The following is a 22920-nucleotide window of genomic DNA, read 5'->3' as shown; positions in this document are numbered from 1 at the left end:
AAAAACCTATCCAGAGTACCAAAAATTTTTGAAAAAAAGGTAGCTTGTGCTGAATTCGGTGCATATACATTAGCAATAGTAAGTTCTCGACCTGAAAGGGTGCCTTTAAGAATGATAAACCTACTGTCCGGATCACGATACACATGTTGAACCTCAAAGGGGAATGAGTTATGTAGAAAGATGGCTACGCCCCTACTCTTGGAGGAATGCAGGGTATAATACCCCTGCCTATAAAATCTATGAAAATATGTCGGGTGTTTTGCAGCTGCAAAATGTGTTTCCTGTAATAAGATAATCTTGGCTCCCAGTCGTTTATATTGAAGAAAGGCCGTTTTGCGCTTGTTTGGCTAATTGAAACCCTGGACATTATGCGAAATACATTGAATTACCATAGTAAACAGAGCTTATTACTATCATCATAAAAGTACACATTACAAGGATATCCCCTAAAATTAATTGGCTAGACATAGAAATCCGCAGGTCTATAGCAGACAGACGTACAGGTGGCAGAACCAGCCCAGGGGACCCCCCGGCCCCAACATGGGGGCCATGATGTCCACAGACCGACACAACACCATCCTCATGCACTAAAGTGTTGAAAAAAAAGAAGACAAAAAACAATAGAGAGGAGAGTTGAAGAGCTCCTACAAATAAAAGGGTAACTGAAGAACATGGATCAGGCTGAAAATTTGTCATACCTGATAAAACAAAAAGTTCAAATATTAAGGGGCCAAATGGGCCCAAACCCTGTCTCCCTAAAACATGGAAAACGGAACTGCCACCCCTCAATCGGGCGGCGACACTTCCGGCCATGTCAGGAGGCAGGGTGGGGTAACGTGTCAAAGAGTTGTGAAACCATAAACTAATGGGCGCAATTAAGAGGGACCAAAGACCCTTGTTATACCTTGATTCGTCCAGCTATCAATGCAAGGCACACACATTACTCAGGATTATAAAATTAACATAGCAGTAACCATAGAAATACACATCCTGACAGCGTAAGATGTAAGAAACAAAATCCCTGTGTCTCAATTCTCGGTAAAGTCATAAAAGACAATAGGCAAGATCAAGGATTGTCAAACAATAGGTAATAGGCAAGTGAGAATGGACCTGTCAACCCGGATCCTGTCTGACTCTCCTATCTCTCCGTGGAGATGGGGTATGCCAAATGGGAGAGACCCGAGGGGTGGAGGGTGGACGTTGAGGTGATGGGGCATCCGCTAGGCCCAGTTTGGCCAAGATTGCTCTACCTTCAGAAGGGGATGTAGCTATATATGTGCTCCCATTATGTGGAACAATCAACTTAAAGGGAAAGCCCCATTTGTAGCGGATACGAGCTGAGAACAGGACCGTTGTGACTTCTTTCATTTTTCTACGCTTCTCCAACGTGGCCGGGGAAAGATTTGTAAGACCGAGCCTTCAAAGGAGATCGTAGGGGTATTGCGAGCAGCTCTGAGTATTTCCTCTTTGGTCAAAAAGTCCCTCATGCACAGGACAATATCCCTAGGTGGCTTGTCAGTAGGAGGTTTAGGACGCAGGGCTCTATGGATGCGGTCACAGGCAAAAGACCCAGGGTCACGATCCGGGAGGAGTGATTGAAATAATTTGGCCACGATTAAGGAGAGGTCAGACATAGACTCCGGGATTCCCCTGATTCGCAGATTATTCCTGCGATTGCGATTATCAAGGTCCTCTACCTGCGCCTGTAGTGGAAAAAAGGCCGTTTGTAAATGATCATGCTCTCTGGAAAGTTCACCATAGGCCAGGCTAAGTTCATCGTGTTTGGTTTCTAAGCGGTCTGTCCTGGAACCTAATGTGGCTATTTCCTGAGAGAGAACATTAGTGCTTTTATGCAATTCTGATTGAAATTTGGCGGCTAGTTTGGCGTACATAGATTCCAAGCAGGACTCCAAGTCTCCTTTTGTAAGTTGCTGTGTATTTTCACTGACCAAGGCCGATAAGGGAGCAGTGGTATCCTGTGTGGGATCGGACAGGGATGCTCGCTCTGTATTGACTGGAGACATGTTACAAAGCTCGTGTGCCTTAAGTAGGTATGTCGTGAGGGACATCTGGGCTTGTCCCTTTTTTTTCTTTGTGGACGGCATACAGGGAGTTTCCTGGGGGTGATCAACTGAAAATAGGATAATGAATGGAAATTATAACCCCAGGGGACCTATAACGCCCATAATAGGTTTAGGATTGTAGTTACATGAATGCGGTTAGATCCATCTGCGAGAACATTATATTGTAAAGATATTTAGCAAGCCATGGAAGGGTAGAGAGGACATAGATCACAGTGACACGCAGATATAGCACACCGGAGCAGGATGATGGCACCAGATCCCAACCTAGGACACAAGAGGGACAAGTGGGAAGCAGAGGACCTCCAACACCAAGCACAGGGCCCTCCAGGGAGACACTCCACGGGGCAATATTAAGGCCCCAGTAGGTCTCTGAGCCCAACAGGGGCTGTGGTTACGAGAGATGGCAGGCTCCGGGGTCAGCAACGTGAGGCCCACTCCCCAAGTCACTGTGGGGGGAGCTAATGACAAGAGGGCACCCGCTTCCCCCACTCACTGTGACCAGATGGAGGCTCCAGGCAGATGATGTAGGCCGCAGATGCCACCGCGGGAAGCAGCAAGGCTCAGCGGCGTCTCTCCCCCAGTCCCAGCAATGCAGAGGGCGCCGCAGATGTCCCCAGGCGATCTCCCACAGCCCGGATGGCAGCAGGTGCGGATGGGAGAGCTGATGGGTGGCGCCGGAGCCCCGGCCCACGCGGCCGCACCAGGCCGCGGACGTCAGCCGCCACGAGGGGCGGAAATATCACCCGGGTTCCGACTCCCCGGGATCGGGGATACTACCCGGGTCCTCCGCCGTCACTCCGTGATCCGCTGCCGCACGGATGGCAGCGGATTTAGAAGCTTGGCACCGGAGCTCCGGATTATGCGGCCGCTCCGGTCGCCATCTTGGACACGCCCCGGAAGTGAAGCATTTTTTAACATGACATGACTCAAAAACCGCATACAAAATGTACCATGGGTGCATCTTTGATTTGTTTTTGCTGTGTTTTCCATTGATTTCAATGGGGAGGTGTTTTTTTTGTGCTTTTTTTTACCACACCAAATCATCAAAAATGCAGCAAGCAGAAATTTAAAAAAAACGCACTGGACTTGCAACAGATCGATGTGATGAGTTCCATAGAAATAAATGGTCATACGTTTTTCTTCTGCTTTTTTTAAACCAAAAATGAAAGAAAAATGTATCAGTGTGAAAGTACCCTAAGAAGGTTGGTTGGGGGGGCTCAACAGCTTGTTTTCAAAGCCCTACCCCTAAACGCAAGTCTAAATGAGCCCTTACTGTACTCCAGTAATCAAAGTTGAGCTGGAGTCCTATAACAAATCTTCAGTTTCATAGCATGAGTATAGGCATACCCCCCTACTCTGAACCCAACTACTATACAGCAGTGCTTTCAATTTAGTAAATAGTAGAGGTAGTACTGGATCATTTTAATGGGATCACTGGGTGCAAATTTAACAAGAGGTTTCTAGACTTCATCATGCATTTAGCATCCCCTGGAAGAATATTGGTCTGAGCTTTCCAAGTGCTTTCAAGATACTTAGCAAATACCTGCTGAAGTTCGCTACATGCTACACTTTTCAGACTGGTTTTTACATGATTAAAAAATGTCTAGGTGCACTTCACTTAGAGACAACATCCTGTAAACTGATCTGAAGATTGCTGCTCATGCTACCCCTGTGATTAAACACAGACAGATGATAAGACAGAGAAAGTAACAAGAACCGATGCTTTCTAAACACAGAGGTATACGTGTTAAGATACAGAACTTTTATTAAAAGAGAAACACACAGAAGGCATTGCTTCAAAAAACTTTTCTGTGACAAAACCATTTAGCATGCCATAGCAAATCCATTTCTTGCTGCAGACTGAAACAGTTAGTGTAACAAATTGTTTTGTTAGAACTGTCCCATGGCATAGCATGGTACATTAAAATGAAAATGTATCCTGAAAGTTATATACATCATGTGCTGTTTCTTCTCTTTCTTTATTTATATTGTAAAAGAATTGTAAATCATTTCTGTATAGTTTATGGTATGTATTTGCATGGATACAGTAATGGGATCCACAAAAAAAAAAGGGACATGTGTAGAACCTCCTTTTCCTTTCTTGTTTGTTTCATCTTCCTCCCACTACGATTCTCCCATCCATACCATCATTCCATCCTAATATTTGTCATCATCCTTGTCATCAATATCATTAGAAATAGAAATTGTGGCTTTTTGCACACCTATCCTAGACCACGTTGTCAAGCTGTAAAAAAAATAGTCCATAAATATAAGTTCTTGCAAAATGTAGACGAGTAAGAAGTGTAAAAAGAGTGTAGACTAACACTATGGACTATGGAATCCCTAGTTACAAGGTCATGTGTTCCAATCAGAGTTGTTGCCCCTGTTGGTACTGCAAAGGGAAGTAACTCAAGTGGTCCAGTGTCAGATGACTGCTCAGGACTTAAGCACTTAACAGTTTGTGATGATTTCGGGGAAGATGAACAAATCGAGTAACTGACAATCTGAAAGGATTGTTTGAGGAAATATTTTGTAAAAATTTGTAACAATTTTTGGAACAGCATCAACGTGTTGCCAATATGCTTGTCACCTCTGCCAGCACTAGATTCCTCCCATGCTGCCCATTTGTAGCACCAGAATTATCTATGCCACCACCATTTTTTCTTTGACACATTCAGCAAGTATCACTTGATTCATCATTAACCCTTGAAAAAAATCCAAATACTGGGCTACATAATGGTTTAGAAGTTTTAGAAAATGAAAAGTGAACAGAAAATGTTGCTGTCAAGTAATCAAACACTGTAGGGAGCTATGTTCTGCCTCAAAAGACTTTGAGTACAATGTATTGTTTGATTTTTTTCTTTTATTTTGTAACAAACAAGGTTGCGAAAAGGTAGCAAGTGAACCTCTATCTACTGGGGAGAATAAGAAAAATAAAATAGTTTCTAGACCAGTGCTTTTCAATCTTTTTTCAGTCCAGGCATTCTTTAAAATGATGCACAAGGCACCCCATTTTAAAATGTAAAAAACTAAACATTTACACAAGGTAGAAACCTCCACACAGATAAGACACCCAACATTAGAGGTTTTTTTTACAAAGCAATATAACTTTGCACTTTGGTACTGACTAGTATTTCTGCATTGCTTTTCTCCCTCAGTTTCTGTCCCTCATTCGGCCAACATGACCGCAGTGCTGACAGAAAGGGATAGGGAAAGGTAAAAAAGGACATCCTCAGGCACCAGACATGCTCCTTATCAACCTATGATGATATTGATTGTTAGAAAGCTGGCCACTGGCCTGCACTGTGCCCAAGGTTATAATTATTATTATTATACAGGATTTATATAGCGCCAACAGTTTGCTCAGCGCTTTACAATATAACAGGAGACAATACAGCAACAATACAGTTCAATACAAGAGGGATTTGAGGGCCCTGCTCCTTGGAGCTATATAATGCTGCACAATAAAAACACGTGGCTTTGTGTAAAAAGGGCAGGCTTGACCCCCCTCAGGTGTGGGCCAAAATGGACTAATGCAACTATGCAAAAAATCCATACCTGCTTTAGGGTAAACAGTTCCAGTATCTTCTCTGATGCACAATAAAACGTAGTCAGGCAAATAAGCATTTACATGCACCCCTGGAGTTGGGAAGAAACCAGAATGGGATTCAGAAGCTTAGCAGTGTTCAAGAGGTAGAGGAAATTAACTTTTTTATACTGCTTAGTAAATATGGGAGGCAAATGTAAGAGGAATGGGCAAGTTTATGTCTAGATTTTTAAAAATTTCCACTTGATATCTTGCCAAAACTGATGGAACCGGTAGCTCTCCTTCAAAAAAATGCAGCAGAATTCCATCTGACCACAGCCCTACCAGCAAAGTAGTGAGGTAGATAGGAAAATTACAGCCTGCTGGCCAGAACCCTGTACTAGTGAATGAGAAGTCTATAGTAGGTTCTGTTTGTTCTAGAATCTATTGAATTTCTGGATCAACAGTACCATATGGGACAATTGTGTTGCAGATAAGCTATGACCCAAATTCTGCTGCCCTGATTTAGGAGAGGGTAGACTGCCTTGGGATTTAGCAAGAAGCACAGGGATACTCGTCTAACTGGAGGCTCAGACAGGCTCAGACAGATTATACAGCTGCTCAAACTGAGTGTCACGGAGTGCCTGCCCTTCTTCCAACCCCCCCCCCCCCGGTGCCTGTGTCCTTTCACCCTCTCCTCATCTTGTCGCAGCCTTTGAAGATAGGCTGCACAGGATGAGGGGAATCAACTCACCCCCCTGCCCCTTGTCGTCTCCTCACATCCTGATGCGGCCTTTGAAGGCAGGCCACGCAGGATGAGAGGAAAGTGACCCCTGCAGTGGACCTCACACCTCTACGGCCGTATAGCCAAAGAGGAGTGACACCCCGCTGAGGGTTTCTGGCACGGGGCCACCAACCAGTCGCCGCGCGCCACCTGGCGGGTACAGCGCGGGCCCGAGATTTTCCCACGCTCTGCACCCACCAGGAGACAAAGGCCACGCTCACGAGAGCATGGCCCGAGTCAAGGGGCGTGCCTCGTTGCCCCGACAATGCGGCGCTGGGCCGGACATTGCCGGAGCAACCGGGAAGTGTCCTGGCTGGCCTTAAAAAGGCCGACGCAGAACCTGGCCTTTGTCTTCTGTTTCCACCGCAGCTGTTTCATTGGAAGGTCCGGGTGGGGATCGGACCTCCGCAGCCATCCCCGCTGGGCTTTCTGCAATAGACCCACCCCAAAGGTCAGAACCATTACCCGCTGTCACTCTGCTAAAACTCCAGGGGCTGGGAGTGTCCCTGGTAGCTGTCCGTGGCTACGTGTGTGCTCAATCCCCGCTCGGGACAGGATGCTGTGCGAGGTCTGCGCTGAGGCCAGACCCCACAGCCAAGACCCTGCCGATCCCCTAAAGCCTGCAGTGTCCCTACCTGAAAGCCTGCTGTGTTGATCTGCACTCGGGAGAAGCGCTGTGTGGGGTCTGAGCTGAGGCCAGACCCCACAGCCAGGAATCCTCCCGCTGCTGTCCCTGGAAGGCTGACCGCTGTGAGGGCCCCTGCCTGCTGATCGCTGCTGTCCCTGGAAAGCTGACCGCTGTGAGGGCCCCTGTCTCAAGCTGACTACTGTGAGGGTCTCTGTCCGCTGCTGTCCCTGGAAGGCTGACCGCTGTGAGGGCCCCTGCCTGCTGATCGCTGCTGTCCCTGGAAAGCTGACCGCTGTGAGGGCCCCTGTCTCAAGCTGACTACTGTGAGGGTCTCTGTCCGCTGCTGTCCCTGGAAAGCTGACCACTGTGAGGGCCCCTGTCTGCTGATCGCTGATGTCCCTGGAAAGCTGGCCACTGTGAGGGCCCGTCTCAAGCTGACCACTGTGAGGGCCCTGTCTCAAGCTGACCACTGTGAGGGCCGCTGACCGCTGTTGTCCCTGGAAAGCCAACTGCTGCTGAGTGTCTGCAAGCCGCCTCCCGTGAGTGTCCCTACAAGCCGCCTGCTGCTGAGTGTCTGCAAGCCGCCTCCCGTGAGTGTCCTTACAAGTCGCCTGCTGCAGAGTGTCTGCAAGCTGCCTCCCGTGAGTGTCCCTAGAAGCCACGAACTGCCCCTATTGTGTGCTCAGACTACTCTTGCCATGAACTGCCCCTATTGTGTGCTCAGATTACCCCGGCCCTGAATCGCCCTATTGTGTGCTCGGGTTACCCTTTCCTGAACTGCCCCATTGCGTGCCCGGATTATAGCTACCTGGACTGCCCCCCTGTGTGCTTGAGCCATCACTACCCGAATCAGACCCCACAGCCAAAGTCCCGCTGAGTCCCCGTGAGCCTGGTGTTGTCCCTAGAGAGCTGTGTGGGAGTTGTGCTGAGGTCAGATTCCACAGCCAAGGTCCCGCTAAGTCCCTGTGAGCCTGATGTTGTCCCTAGAGAGCTGTGTGGGAGCTGTGCTGAGGTCAGACCCCACAGCCAAAGTCCTGTTGAGTCCCCGTGAGACTGCTGTTGTCCCTAGAGAGCTGTGTAGGAGCTGTGCTGAGGTCAGACCCCACAGCCAAGGTCCCGCTGAGTCCCCGTGAGCCTGGTGTTGTCCCTAGAGAGCTGTGTGGGTATTGTGCTGAGGTCAGATCCCACAGACAAGGTCCCGCTGAATCCCCGTGAGCCTGATGTTGTCCCTAGAGAGCTTTGTGGGAGCTGTGCTGAGGTCAGACCCCACAGCCAATGTCCCGCCGAGTCCCCATGAGCCTGCTGTTGTCCATAGAGAGCTGTGTGGGAGTTGTGCTGAGGGCAGATCCCACAGCCAAGGTCCCGCTGAGTGTCCCAACAAGCCACATGTTGCGGAGTGCCATGAACTGCCCTGATTGAGTGCCTGCCATAGTTCAATAAAGCTTTGTGTGTTTACCATCTTCTTTGTGTGTTCTGTTCTACCTACGCTTCCGTCACACTGAGCTAAGGATGACAAGTATTGAAAACATCCTAGAACAGAAAAAGTGCTGTAACTGTCCTTATCTCCAGTGATCCACATTTAAGTCTGAGTTGAGAACACTTGTAGGACAACAAGGAGAAACAGTGTTATGAGTTAAACATATTTATTTTCTCTCTGGCCCATCACTAGGATGTTTATTGATGTGATGCATGCTGGGGAAGGATATAAATATTTAGGATAACCTTTCAGAATGGTATTTTTTCTCCTAGTCTGCTGCCAGTGGAGAATGGTCTTCCTTCTCAGGTTTTTCCTGAAGATGATTTAGTGCTGGAAGTCTTAGCCTCCCAAGTCTACTGCCTGGGGAGCATGTTGCTGAAAGAAGGGCCTGAGTTTGGGTATAAGGAAGCAAAATTTGGCCTTTGTCCTGAGGCCCGACGTATTTTTCCTGTTCACCCGGAGTGTACATCCAGAGGAAGCAGAGCAGAAAGATGGCTGCTTGTATGGAGCATCTTTGGAGATGGCTAATATGTTGAAGAGTGTCCTGGAGAGCTGAGCAGAAGCTGCCTCTGATGGACATTGAAAAAAGTTCAAGTTGTGCATCTATGAAAGTACCTGTGATTGATCGTATAGTACCTAGGTCCTGCTTGAGTGCTCTTAAAGGGCCAACTTCCTGCTTGTCAGGAATCTGCAGCTGTGATGACCAGATATACAAAGCTACACACAGAAACTGGGACAGACCATACATTAACAACTTGCCCTCCAAAAGATTTACCCCCCCCCCCCCTTCCTGACCAGGCCATTTTTTGCGTTACGGTGCTGCGTTACTTTAACTGATATTTGCACGGTCATGCAACCCAAATGAAATTTACGTGCTTTTTTTCCCACAAATAGAGCTTTCTTTCGGTGGTATTTGATCGCCTGTGCATTTTTAATTTTTTGCACTATAAAAAAAAGACCGACAATTTTGAGAAAAAAAACAATATTTTTGCCTTTTTGCTATAAACATGTCCAGTAAAAAAAATTTAAAAATCTAATTTTGTCATAAATTTAGGCCAAAATGAATTCTGCCACGTGTCTTTGCTAAAACAAAAGCCCAATACGTGTAAATGAATTGGTTTACATGAAAGTTATAGTGTTTACAAATGGCAGTATATATACTAGGATTTTTTTTTACTTTTTACTATTAATCAGCGACTTATAGAGGGACTGTAGCGGGCATTCTGAAAACGGGGGGAACTGACTTGGTGTCACTGACATCCCCAGTGACACCAATACAGTAATCAGTCAATCAGTAATCAATAAAAAGCACTGACACTGTACTAATGACACTGTTTTGCATGGCCGCAGAGCATTCCACCCATCCCATGGCACCGCAGAGCATTCCACCCATCCCATGGCATCGTAGAGCATTCCACCCATCCCATGATACACTGCAAAGCATTCCACCCATCCCATGGCACTGTAGACCACAGGTGTCAAACACAAGGCCCGCAGGCGGAATCCAGCCCTCCAGGCCATTTCATGTGGCCCTTGTACCTCTCCTGCAAGTACCCTCTTGTTTCTGCCCCCACCTTGTCTCAGCAGTCGGCAGCAGAGAGGAGAATAAAACTCCTCTGCCAAATCCTGCACCTCTCAGTGAATCTGCAGCACCCTTCATCTCTGCCTCCCCTGGTCTCAGCATTCAGCAGACTCTGGTAACTGACTGCACTCCTCCTCTGGTCCTTCTCCAGATCCTGCACTTTCTGCTTTCCAGAGCTGCCACCAAAGGGGGTGCACGTTGATGTTAGGGAGGGTGTGGGATTCTTGACATCTGATGTAATGGAGGCTGCTGAGCATTCCATTCCACCGATCCCAGGGCACTGCAGAGCATTTCACTCATTCCATGACACACTGCAGAGAATTTCGCCTATCCCATGACTATGCAGAACATTCCACCCATTCCATGGCACTGCAAAGCATTCCAACCACCCCATGACTCACTGGGTGGGTGGATAATGCCACAATTTCCACCTCAGCTAATCAGAGGTAGCCTTGTAGTTGTTGATAAAATACAAAGCATCTTGTGAATGGTTGAGCGCTCAACTTGACTTGGTGGGAATTCCCCATCCTACGCCTGGAACAGAGCACTGTATAATGTATGCAGCTGATGCTACATACAGTATATCTAGCTCTGACAGCAAGTGCTGGAAATAGTTCATTTGTGCCACACTCACAATTTGTCACAGCGTGGCAGACACGCTTATTGTCCTCTGGGTACCTAAGGCTGAACCTCCCCCAGGAAAAAAAAAATATCTACGGCCCTAAATAAACAAGACATAGTGCAAGGGCAGTAGCCCACAGAAACTATCTGTATAGTCAACGAGAGGTCATTTGCTGTGAATGTCTGAACTATAAATAACAGGTATACATACTTCTCTAGGACTTCCTTATAATGTCCATGTTCTCTGAGACTGCTATATGGGAGCTGCCTTCAATAGTTAAAAACAGTTCTGTAATTAAATTCAGCATACATTAGTTATCTGTATCTCTTATATGCGAAAAACAACATTCTTATTAATTGGCATTGTCAAATAAAACAAAGAGTTAAATAAAATATAACCACAGAAATAGAACAAGAAATTCAATTAGATTGACTCAGATGATCTTAATATACATTTCTAAATTATTGCCAGAATATTTATGTCTAAAGTTCTTTTTAACTTCAGAAATATCTGTCTGGCCGTATTTACTTTGGCTTCTTAAGTGCATAAATTAATATATTTCATGTTATGCTGAAAGCAGGGTTCCAGTAAGAGCTCACATCAAAAAAGAACATTGCTTCCAGTAAGAGTGGACAGTAAAGGAATAAAACCTTCAAAACTATTTGTTTTTATAATGCTTATGCTATATTAAACTCACTCATTCTTGAAACCTAGAGATGTCTTCTTTTGTTACTATATGTGTAAGCAGCAAAGATCATCTTAAAATCCATTCTATTGGTGAACAGGGAGAGGTTTATGCATTCTGCCCATAGGCTAGCTGTCTTACTGTGCCCTCTTAACTTGTTACCCAAGTTAATAAATCATAGTCACATAAGGCAAAGTGAGGTTGGCGGTGGAGAGAATAAAGCCAGCCATAGACAAATTGAAATTTTGGCTAGTTCAGCAAGAACTATCCATTTATCAGCAGACTGATTGCACTGCATCTATCAACCGAATTCAGTACAAGCAGCCTGTCAAGTTTTTTTTTTTGATCACTAACGGCGACTATAGCCACTAGCAGTGATCATTGTATCCACTTCCTGGCCACCATATAGCAGTTTTACTGCTACAGGGTGGCCGCTCTGCGCAAAATCACGTATACAGTATCTCATAGAAGTGAGTCCACCCCTCACATTTGTGTAAATATTTTATTCTATCTTTTCATGTGACAACACTGAAGAAATTACACTTTGCTACAATGTAAGGTAGAGAGTGTACAGCTTGTACAACAGTGTAAATTTGCTGTCCCCTCAAAATAACTCAACACACAGCCATTAATGCCTAAACAGCTGGCAACAAAAGTGAGTACACCCCTAAGTGAAAATGTCCAAATTGGGCCCCAATTAGCCATTTTCCTTCCCTGGTGTCATATGATTTGTTAGTGTTACATGGTCTCAGGTGTGAATGGGGAGCAGGTGTGTTAAATTTTCTCTCTGGCCCATCACTAGGAGGTTTATTGACGTGATGCATGCTGGGGAAGGATATAAATATTTAGGGTAACCTTTCAGAATGGTATTTTTTCTCCTAGGCTGCTGCCGTGGAGAATGGTCTTCCTTCTCAGGTTTTATCTGAAGATGATTTAGTGCTAGAAGTCTTCCTTCTCAGGTTTTTCCTGAAGATGAATTAGTGCTGGAAGTCTTAGCCTCCCAAGTCTACTGCCTGGGGAGCATGTTGCTGAAAGAAGGACCTGAGTTTAGGTATAAGGAAGCAAAATTTGGCCCGTATCCTGAGGCCTAAATTTGGTATTATCGCTCTCACTCTCTCATAGTGGTCACTGGAAGTTCAACATGGCACCTCATGGCAAAGAACTATTTGAGGATCTGAAAAAAAGAATTGTTGCTCTACATAAAGATGGCCTAGGCTATAAGAAGATTGCCAAGACCCTGAAACTGAGCTGCAGAATGGTGGCCAAGACCATACAGCGGTTTACCAGGACAGGTTCCACTCAGAACAGGCCTCCCCATGGTCGCCCAAAGAAGTTGAGTGCACGTGCTCAGCCTCATATCCAGAGTTTGACTTTGGGAAATAGACGCTATGAGTGCTGCCAGCATTGCTGCAGAGGTTGAAGGGATGGGGGGGTCAGTCTGTCAGTGCTCAGACCATACGTCCCACACTGCATCAAATTGGTCTGGATGGCTGTCATCCCAGAAGGAAACCTCTTCTAAAGATGATGCACAAGAAAGCCCGCAAACAGTTCGCTGAAGACAAGCAGACTAAGGACATGGATTACAGGAACAACCATGTCCTGTGGTCTGATGAGACCAAGATAAACTTATTTGATTCAGATGGTGTCAAGCGTGTGTCGCAGAAACCAGGTGAGGAGTACAAAGCAAGTGTGTCTTGCCTACAGTCAAGCATGGTGGTGGGAGTGTCATGGTCTGGGGCTGCATGAGTGCTGCCAGCACTGGGGAGCTACAGTTTATTGAGGGAACCATGAATGCCAACATGGACTGTGACATACTGAAGCAGAGCATGATCCCCTTCCTTCGGAGACTGGGTCGCAGGGCAGTATTCCAACATGATAACGACTCCAAATACACCTCCAAGATGACCACTGCCTTACTAAAGAAGCTGAGGGTAAAGGTGATGAACTGGCCAAGCATGTCTCCAGACCTAAACCCTATTAAGCATCTGTGGGGCATCCTCAAATGGAAGGTGGAGTGCAAGGTCTCTAACATCCACCAGCTCCATCATGGAAGAGTGGAAGAGAACTCCAGTGGCAACCTGTGAAGCTCTGGTGAACTCCATGCCCAAGAGGGTTAAGGCAGTGCTGAAAAATAATGGTGACCACACAAAATATTGACACTTTGGGCCCAATTTGGACATTTTCACTTAGGGGTGTACTCACTTTTGTTGCCAGCGGTTTAGACATTAATGGCTGAGTTCTGTTGAGTTATTTTAAGGGGACAGCAAATTTACACTGTTATACAAGCTGTACACTCACTACTTTACATTATAGCAAAGTGCCATTTCTTTCTTTCATTGTTGTGACATGAAAATATATAATAAAATATTTACAAAAATGTGAGGAGTGTACTCACTTCTATGAGATACTGTATATACGTGATTTTACATTTCCGAGTAGGGGGCACATGCGCCATCCTACCCATCATTGGCTCTCATAGGTGACAATCACTGGGTCCCGGACAGCGTTTCATGGCTGGGACTCGTGATTGGCGGAGCAGCTGACAGGAGGGAGATCTGTGAGTGTAAACAACTCTGTCTCTTATCAGTGGGATGTGTTGGGTTTTGTCTCTCTGCAAAATAGTACACAATCTAATCACTCCCTAGCACACAGTTAACCTTTTGATCACCCCAGATGTTAACCCCTTCCTGCCCAGTGTCATTAGTACAGTGTCAATGTTTTTTATTAGCACGGATCACTGTATTATTATCACTGGAGATGTCAGTGGCAGCTAGTCAGTTCCCACCCAGTGTCAGTTAGTGTCAAAATGCAGTCCCACTATAAGTCACTAATCACTGACATTACTAGTATAAAAAATAAATAAAATTCCAGTATACTGTAATACCGCCATTTGTAGATGCTATAACTAACACACAAACTAATTATTATACACTTATTGGGATTTTTTTTTACCAAAGACAAGTAGCAGAATACATTTTGGCCTAAATATATGAATAAATTTTAGTTTTTAAATATTTTTTATTGGATATGTTTTATAGCAAAAAGTAATAAATATTGGCTTAAAAACCCAGTGATGATCAAATACCACCAAAAGAAATCTCTATTGATGTGAAAAAAAAATATCAATTTCATTTGTGTACAGTGTTGCATGACCGCACAATTGTCAGTTAAAGAAGCTCAGTGCCAGTGAAGAGGATATGAGAGTGGGCAGTATATGCAGGAGAGGAGTTTGAAGGGTATGACAGTGGACAGTATATGCAGGAGAGTAGTATGAAGGGTGTGACAGTGGACAGTATATGCAGGAGAGTAGTATGAAGGGTGTGACAGTGGACAGTATATGCAGGAGAGGAGTGTGAAGGGTATGACAGTGGACAGTATATGCAGGAGAGGAGTGCAGACGGAATGAGAGCAGGTAGCATTGTTCAGATGAGAGTGAAGAGGGTGTGAGAGTGGGCAGTATGCACAGGAGAGTAGTGTTAAGGGTATGACAGTGGACAGTATATTCAGGAGAGGAATGTGAAGGGTATGACAGTGGACAGTATGTGCAGGAGAGTAGTATGAAGGGTGTGACAGTGGACAGTATATGCAGGAGAGGAGTGTGAAGGGTATGGGAATGGGAAGTATATGCAAAAGAGGAGTGTGAAAAGTATGAGAGTGGACAGTATATGCAGCAGAGTAGTGTGAGGGGTATGACAGTGGATGGTATGTGCTGGAGAGGAGTGTGAAGGGTATGAGAGTTGGAAGTATATGCAGCAGAGGAGTGTGAAGGGTATGAGAGTGGACAGTATATGCAGGAGAGGAGTGTGAAGGGTATAAGAGTGGACAGTATATGCAGGAGAGGAGTGTGAAGGGTATAAGAGTGGACAGTATATGCAGGAGAGGAGTGTGAAGGGTATAAGAGTGGACAACATGTGCATGAGAGGAGTGTGAAGGGTATGACAGTGGGAAGTATACGCAGGAGAGGAGTGTGAAGGGTATGAGAGTGGACAATATATGCAGGAGAGGACTGTGAAGGGTGTGACAGTGGACAGTATGTGCAGTAGAGGAGTGTGAAGGGTATGACAGTGGACAGTATATGCAGGAGAGGAGTGTGAAGGGTATGACAGTGGACAGTATGTGCAGGAAAGGAGTGTGAAGGGTATGATAGTGGACAGTATGTGCAGGAGAGGAGTGTGAAGGGTATGACAGTGGACAGTATGTGCAGGAGAGGAGTGTGAAGGGTATGACAGTGGACAGTATATGCAGGAGAGGAGTGTGAAAGGTATGACCAGTGGACAGTTTGTGCAGGAGAGGAGTGTGAAGGGTATAACAGTGGACAGTATGTGCAGGAGAGGAGTGTGAAGGGTATGACAGTGGACAGTATGTGCAGGAGAGGAGTGTGAAGGGTATGACAGTGGACAGTATGTGCAGGAGAGGAGTGTGAAGGGTATGACAGTGGATAGCATATGCAGGAGAGTAGTGTGAAGGGTATGAAAGTGGACAGTATATGCAGGAGAGGAGTGCAGAGGGTATGAGAGCAGGCAGTATTGCTCAGTTGAGATTGAAGAGGGTATGGGAGTGGGCAGTATATACAGGAGAGTAGTGTGCAGGGAATGACAGTGGACAGTATGTTTAGGAGAGGAGTGCAAAGGGATTGAGAGAGCATGGTATGTGCAGTGTGAATAGCATGATATTGGGTAGCATGTGCAGAGGAGGAGTGCAGAGGGTATTACAATGACCAGGATGTGCATATAAGGCCTGCAGAGGGTATGAGAGCAGGCAGCTTGTGCAAAGGAGCAGTTTGGAGGGTACAAAATAGGACTGTGTGTACTAGGGAGGAGTGTAGAGGGTATGAAGGTAAGCAGTGTGTGCAAGAGAGATGTGGAGCAGGCAGAATTTGCAATGGATGATTACGGGGGGGGGGGGGGGGGTGTTGGAACAGTGCAGTATATACATGGGAAGAATGCAGAGGTTGTGGGAGCAGTCAGTATGTGCGGTGGATGCATGTGGAGGGTATAGGAGTGGGCAGTATGTACAGAAGAAGATGTTTGTTTTGCAAGGAAAAACATATATGGCAGTGTACAGAATACACAAACAGCTTATCTAAGCCATAGGATATAAAGGAGTGGAAGGATAGGGCATGCTTTTTGTATGTTTTAATTACCTGGTGACAGCTGGGAGTCAAACACTTTGGGAGAAGAGCAGAAAAATATGTTGCAAGAACCATGAGAGTGTAAAGTTGTATGCGTGCAGGCATCTTTTAGTATTGCTTTTAGGTAACAGGAGATGTTGTTCTGCCAAAGAGAGGAGGAAAAGGGACACTGAGGAGGAAAGCAGGCAGGACCATGAGAGAATGCTCACTGAGGGTGTAACACTGAATGGGTACTTGAAGCCTTTAGTGCTCTTTCGTTTATGTACAGTACAGGACAGGAGACGGACATAGTAAGGATAGCGCTGTATAATGAAGACGCAATCTCACTGCTGCCCTGAATATGGGAAATGAGAGGTGTGTGCTGGGGGAAAGATACTGGGAAAAACCAATGCACTGGGACTGCTGGAGTGTGCTCTGTTTAGTCAAAGACTGGAGGCAGAATCCCAGTGACAGACTAAAGTATACTGTAAATTATCATTACATTACTATTCTAAAAAGGTGCAGAAACCCCTATGTAAATAAATAATTATGTGCTACATACAATTACACAGAAGTGGAAAATTAACTGAACAATTATCAAAAGCTTTACCTCCAAAGAATACTATAAAAACAATAAACAATCACAAAAAATATTTTTGGTGGAAAAATAAATACATAAAAATTATAAAAATATGTATATATTTTTGGAAAAAATATCTGTGGAAAAATAAACACAAAAAAATGATAGAAACATATTTTTACATCAAATGTATTTTTGTCACTGTTTAATATTTCATATATAATTAAATCGGGCTGAAGCTTTTGACATTTTTTCAATTAGGTTTCCACTTTTGTGTAATTGTATGTAGCACATAAATTTACATAGGGTTTTGCACACCTTTTTAGAATAGTAGTTGCATCTTTCTGTATCCAGAATATTGAGTGCAGCATTTTCCTATTGCACTAAATGCATAAAAATAATTGTTTTTAAATGATCGTTATACTATATGGGGATGGGATAGGATAAGATAGGATAGGATAAGATGTATCCTTTTTTGAGTGACAGCTACCACCACAGCTGGCTTACAATAGAAACAATTCAATTTGGGACAAGTGGAGACTGAGATAAATACAATTTTATAGAGAGTGATTGGATTACTACAGTTGAAATCAATAACATCAATGATGAAATCAAGATAAATGTATAACATTTTATTTTAATGCCTGTTACATCGATGCATGTGCATCAATGGGAAAAAGCATACAGTATGATGCATGTTGATATGCAATTTAAAAACGTCCAGCAGTGCAGAGATAGACAAATAATTTATTCAATATTTAAAAGTGATGAACCGGTCTGCTGATGCTTTGAGCGTACAATTTATAGAAGTGCAGCTTCTCAAATGTTTACATCTCACACTAAACTTACCACCTTCCTTGATTTTTTTTTTTGATGGGGAGGGGTGCCAGTGAAATATCACCTCTCACTGCCATGGCCATGGCCATTCTATTTTTTAGATGACAAAGTAGGACATGTTACATCATCTAAAATACAAAATACTGTATAGCAACTGACATGCAGCAATACACTGCAAAACATTGTATTCTATAGTCTTCCAAATCGATCTCAAAAGCAGGAAGCAGATGTATCTGTATACATGGCCTACAATATGTGAAATATAATATCACAGATTGTGTAGCAGACAGAATTTTTAAAAATAATAAAGTGCATTGGGTTGTGTTTTCTTCCCTGTGACAGAGTACATTGTTAATTATTTTATTAGGTACAAGAGTAGTGACGGCAGCAGAGAGGAGGAGAGAGCTGGGAGGAGGTGCAGACTGTGCTCTCCCTCCTTTCCAGCTCCTCCCTCCTGTCAAAGCAGTGCTTCTCCATACAGGAGTTGATGCAGGAAGGCTGTCAAATCAAGACTGTAGAGGGTTTGATAACCCACCCCCCATCTTCACTAATGCTCACACATCGTGGAGGGGGGGGGGGAGTGTTTTTAATCTTTGCCCTTGGCGCTAGGCAACTTTGTCCTGTCACTGATTATAGTGCTATGTAATGCCTTTGTGAACAAATAAAGGGCAGCTCCCATTACTAGCCATTTTCATAAAATAGTAAATGCTTTGCTGTTTTGTTAACCCACTGTATTTAATGTTTTTGAGCCACTGTTTCAGAAAAAAAATGATGCAGATCTAGAAAATCATAGAACAGTCTAGGGTTCTTATGCTTGTTCCAAGTATATACTGTAAAGTTTGTTCTTGTCCTTTCAGATATGGCATGACCTGCCTCATCCAGTTTGAAGATTTTGCCAACGCCAATGCATTTCGTCTACTGAACAAATATCGCAATCAGTACTGTACCTTCAACGATGATATTCAAGGTAGGCAAATCACCTTTTTACTAATGTGTGCCTTTACTGTTATTCCGTTTTAACTTTGTATCACTTATGCAGAAACATATGATTTCTTTAGAATAAAACTAACAAAAGTGGGATGACTAACTGGAACCAGAAACCAGAGAATTTCATAACATACTGAATACATTGCCCTGTTGACATGGGCAGGATCGCAATTTGCCATACAGATATCCAGTTACATGATTTGTGGCCTAATCAAATTCAGGTTTTATTACAGTGCACCTGTAATCTTAGGGAACATGATATGCTGTAGTGGAACCTAGGTAAATGTAGTAATTGTCTCTGTGTTTTTTTCTCTTTTATTGTGAACATTTTAGGGCATTTTGAAAAACTCTGTTTATACCAATGAAATTTCCTTACCAGTGAGCTCTGCTGTTAATGTGTACGGTGGTTAGGCTGTGGGTTAGTTAAGCTCGGGTTCACACTGATGTGGTGTGGCACATCGTATGTGATTCACACAGGCACTATATCGCATTCCTGTACATATCACATGCGATTTCTGTGCTGTGCAATTTGAGCCATACATTTTCTATGGCTCAGATCGCACCGCATCTGCACCAAAATAGTGCAGGACTCTTTTTTTGTCCACATCACAATCGGATCGCATGGGTATTCACACCCAAGTGATTATTATTATTATTTATTATTTAATGTACTTAAGCGCCATCAATTTTCGAAATGCTTTACATATATATTGTACATTCACATCAGTCCCTAACCCTCAAGGGGCATCTAAGGTCCCTATCTCACATTCATACATACACATACTAGGGCCAATTTAGACAGGAACCAATTAACCTACCAGCATGTCTTTGGAGTGTGGCAGGAAACCAAAGTAACTGGAGGAAACCCACACAGGCACAGGGAGAACATGCAAACACCAGGCAGGTGGTGCTGTGGTTGGGATTCAAACCAACAACAATAGTACTGCCAGGCAGAAGTGCTAACCATCTTCACATCGCGTTTTGCAAACCGATTTCAGGTTCACATACACACCCACAGTGGTTTGCAAAAATGGGGTGCGATTATGATGCGGTGCGGAAATCACACAGAAACTGGTGATATTCCACACTACAGCAGTGTGAACCCAGGCTAAATGTTCCTTTGATAATCAGACAATCCTGTCACACCAAATACTGCCATTGAAAGACCACCTAATATTATCATGGTAGTTTGAAGTGACATGGTGAGAAGAAGGGGAGACCTTTGTTAACAGGTGGAGAGAAATATACCAGGGGATCTGGCATGTTTGAAGCAAGTGGAGTGGGGCAGCTTCCACAATAATATGAAGAGCACATTGACCTTCTTACTGTAAGGGATCACATACAGTTGTGACCAAAATTATTCAACCCCCACTGAAATTGAGTGTTTTGGCCAGTTTGACATTGCTTTTGATCATTCAGTCATCTTGCTTACATTTACATTAAAGAGGCACTTGTAGGTCAGACAAATATAACATAACAGTTATAATGAAATAACCACAAATGTCTTTTCTGTGCTCACAGCATTATCAGTTTTATTCAACCCCCAAGTGACATTCAATCTTAGTACTTAGTACAGCATCCTTTTACAGTTATAACAGCTTTTAAACGTGAAGCATAGCTTGACACAAGTGTCTTGCAGCGATCTACGGGTATCTTCGCCCATTCTTCATGGGCAAAGGCCTCCAGTTCAGTCACATTCTTAGGCTTGCGCACTGCAACTGCTTTCTTTAAGTCCCACCAGAGGTTCTCAATCGGATTTAAGTCTGGTGACTGCGATGGCCACTCCAAAATGTTCCAGCCTTTCCTCTGCAACCATGCTCTAGTGGACTTGGAGGTATGCTTGGGATCATTGTCCTGTTGAAAGGTCCAACGTCTCCCAAGCCTCAGGTGTGTGACGGACTGCATCACGTTTCCATCCAATATCTCCTGGTACTGAAGAGAATTCATGGTACCTTGCACACGCTGAAGCTTCCCTGTACCTGCAGAAGCAAAACAGCCCCAAAGCATGATTGACCCTCCACCATGCTTCACAGTAGGCAAGGTGTTCTTTTCATCATAGGCCTTGTTCTTCCTCCTCCAAACATAGCGTTGATCCATGGGCCCAAACAGTTCTAATTTTGTTTCATCAGTCCACAGAACACTATCCCACAACTTTTGTGGTTTGTCCACATGGCTTTTGGCATACTGCAGTCGACTCTTCTTATTCTTTGGAGACAGCAAGGGGGTACGCCTGGGAGTTCTGGCACGGAGGCCTTCATTACGCAGTGTGCGTCTTATTGTCTGGGCTGAAACTTCTGTACCCACATCTGACAAATCTTTTCTCAGTTCCTCAGCAGTCACACGGGGACTTCTCTCCACTCTACGCTTCAGGTAGCGCACAGCAGTCGAAGTCAGCATCTTCTTTCTGCCACGACCAGGTAGCGTTTCAACAGTGCCCTTTGCCTTGAATTTGCGAATGATGCTTCCTAAGGTGTCTCTTGGTATGTTTAACATCTTTGCAATCTTCTTATAGCCATTGCCCTTCCTGTGAAGAGAAATCACCTCTTCTCTTGTCTTCCTGGACCATTCTCTTGCCTTCACCATGTTTGTAACCACACCAGTAAATGTCTAGAAGGAGCTGAGTATCACAGTCATTTTAAAGCTGCCTAATTGGTGCTTATTATGCTTGATTGCTGCTCGGTGACATCCACAGGTGTTTTCAATACCTGATGGAAAGCACCTGTATGAACCTCTGTTCTTCAGAGTGGTAGTCTTTAAGGGGTTGAATAATTGTGGCAATGAAGAAACCACATAAGAACCATTTACTACTGTATTACATAAACAATTGATGTCATTTTAGTTGCATTTGGGTAGTTACAACGTCCTTGTAGGATTTGATTCTGAATACAATTCCAAATGTACACTATAGTCCCTAAACCCCTTTACAGCATTGGGGGTTGAATAATTTTGGTCACAACTGTAGATCTGGTGAGTGAGCATTTTTGTCAATGCACTGGGTGCAGTTTGGTTTCACAATGGTGGAGGAGAGGAAGGACACAGAATTTAGCAAACACCAAGGACTTGTGTAGCACAATAGACATATAACATACAGTATATGTGAACCCTCACCTTGTAAAACAACTCTTTCAGTTTAAAATAGAAATAAAAGGCAAAATATTTGTGTATAGACATAAAAACATAATAAATACTTTTTCCTCTTTTTATGAGTGATCGCATACCCTCTGTTGCATAAGGAGCTAAGGGAGGAGAAACAGCAGCACACTGATCATCCCAGGGAATGACAGTGCAGGGGTGTCAAGACAATCCTGATCATTAGATTAGCTCCCAGCACAGCTAGAAAACTGGCCAAACTGTGTTATCATGCCTAGTGTGATCAGTTTTTAATAGGAAAGTAGAGTGATTGGCAGGAACACCAAGGATTTCACATAAAGAAAACAATACGGAGAACAGGATACATTTTCATACAAGTACAGGTACAGCAGGCACATATCAGGAACAATGTTGGGTTTATATGTTCTTTAAATAATGAGGATTAGTGCATATTTATGCTACCTATTTATGTGTTTGTGTATATTTCATTTTTTAAGCTCATTGCATGTAGAGAACATTTGATATGTTAGCGTGTATAGCACCACCTTCACTAATTCACAAGCTGTATTTGCATTTAGACCACCCTATGTAATGCCCACATGTAATGCTGAGCTATTCTGATTTTTGCATATAATACCTCTGTAACAAGTGAGTCTGAAGGCAGCCTGCTTTTCACAAACAACCTCCAGACACATAGCCAAGCAAGTATTACACTTACTGTATGTAGTAATGTTTCAGCGAAGTATTGCACTTTCTGTGGAAGCTGAAACAGCAAGGACCAGAATTCTTTCCAGATAAGGAGTTAAGCAGACAGGGTAAATGCTTTATGAAACAAACTTGGAAGGTTCAACAGAAATATGAGTCTAATAAAGACGAGCTGCTGGTAAATGTCAATCATTAATGGTTCTAGGATAGGATCACACTTTTG

The 22920-nt window shown here is 44.1% G+C and overlaps 1 protein-coding gene across 2 annotated transcripts in view; it reads left to right on the top strand.

The window, feature by feature from the left end:
* ME1 (malic enzyme 1) overlaps nucleotides 1–22920 on the top strand; it is a 370919-nt gene that overhangs the window by 262190 nt on the left and 85809 nt on the right. For both annotated transcript variants that reach the window (XM_089693104.1, XM_089693103.1), the window contains one exon: nucleotides 18773–18882. In XM_089693104.1, the coding sequence (XP_089549230.1) occupies nucleotides 18773–18882 (110 nt within the window). The remainder of the gene's footprint in view (nucleotides 1–18772; nucleotides 18883–22920) is intronic.

The sequence above is a fragment of the Staurois parvus genome, unplaced genomic scaffold (genome assembly GCF_062004578.1).
Source record: "Staurois parvus isolate SC_StPar_1 unplaced genomic scaffold, SC_StPar_1.0 ptg000613l, whole genome shotgun sequence".
Lineage (NCBI taxonomy): Eukaryota > Metazoa > Chordata > Amphibia > Anura > Ranidae > Staurois > Staurois parvus.
This window is presented reverse-complemented; position numbering and strand designations above follow the sequence as displayed.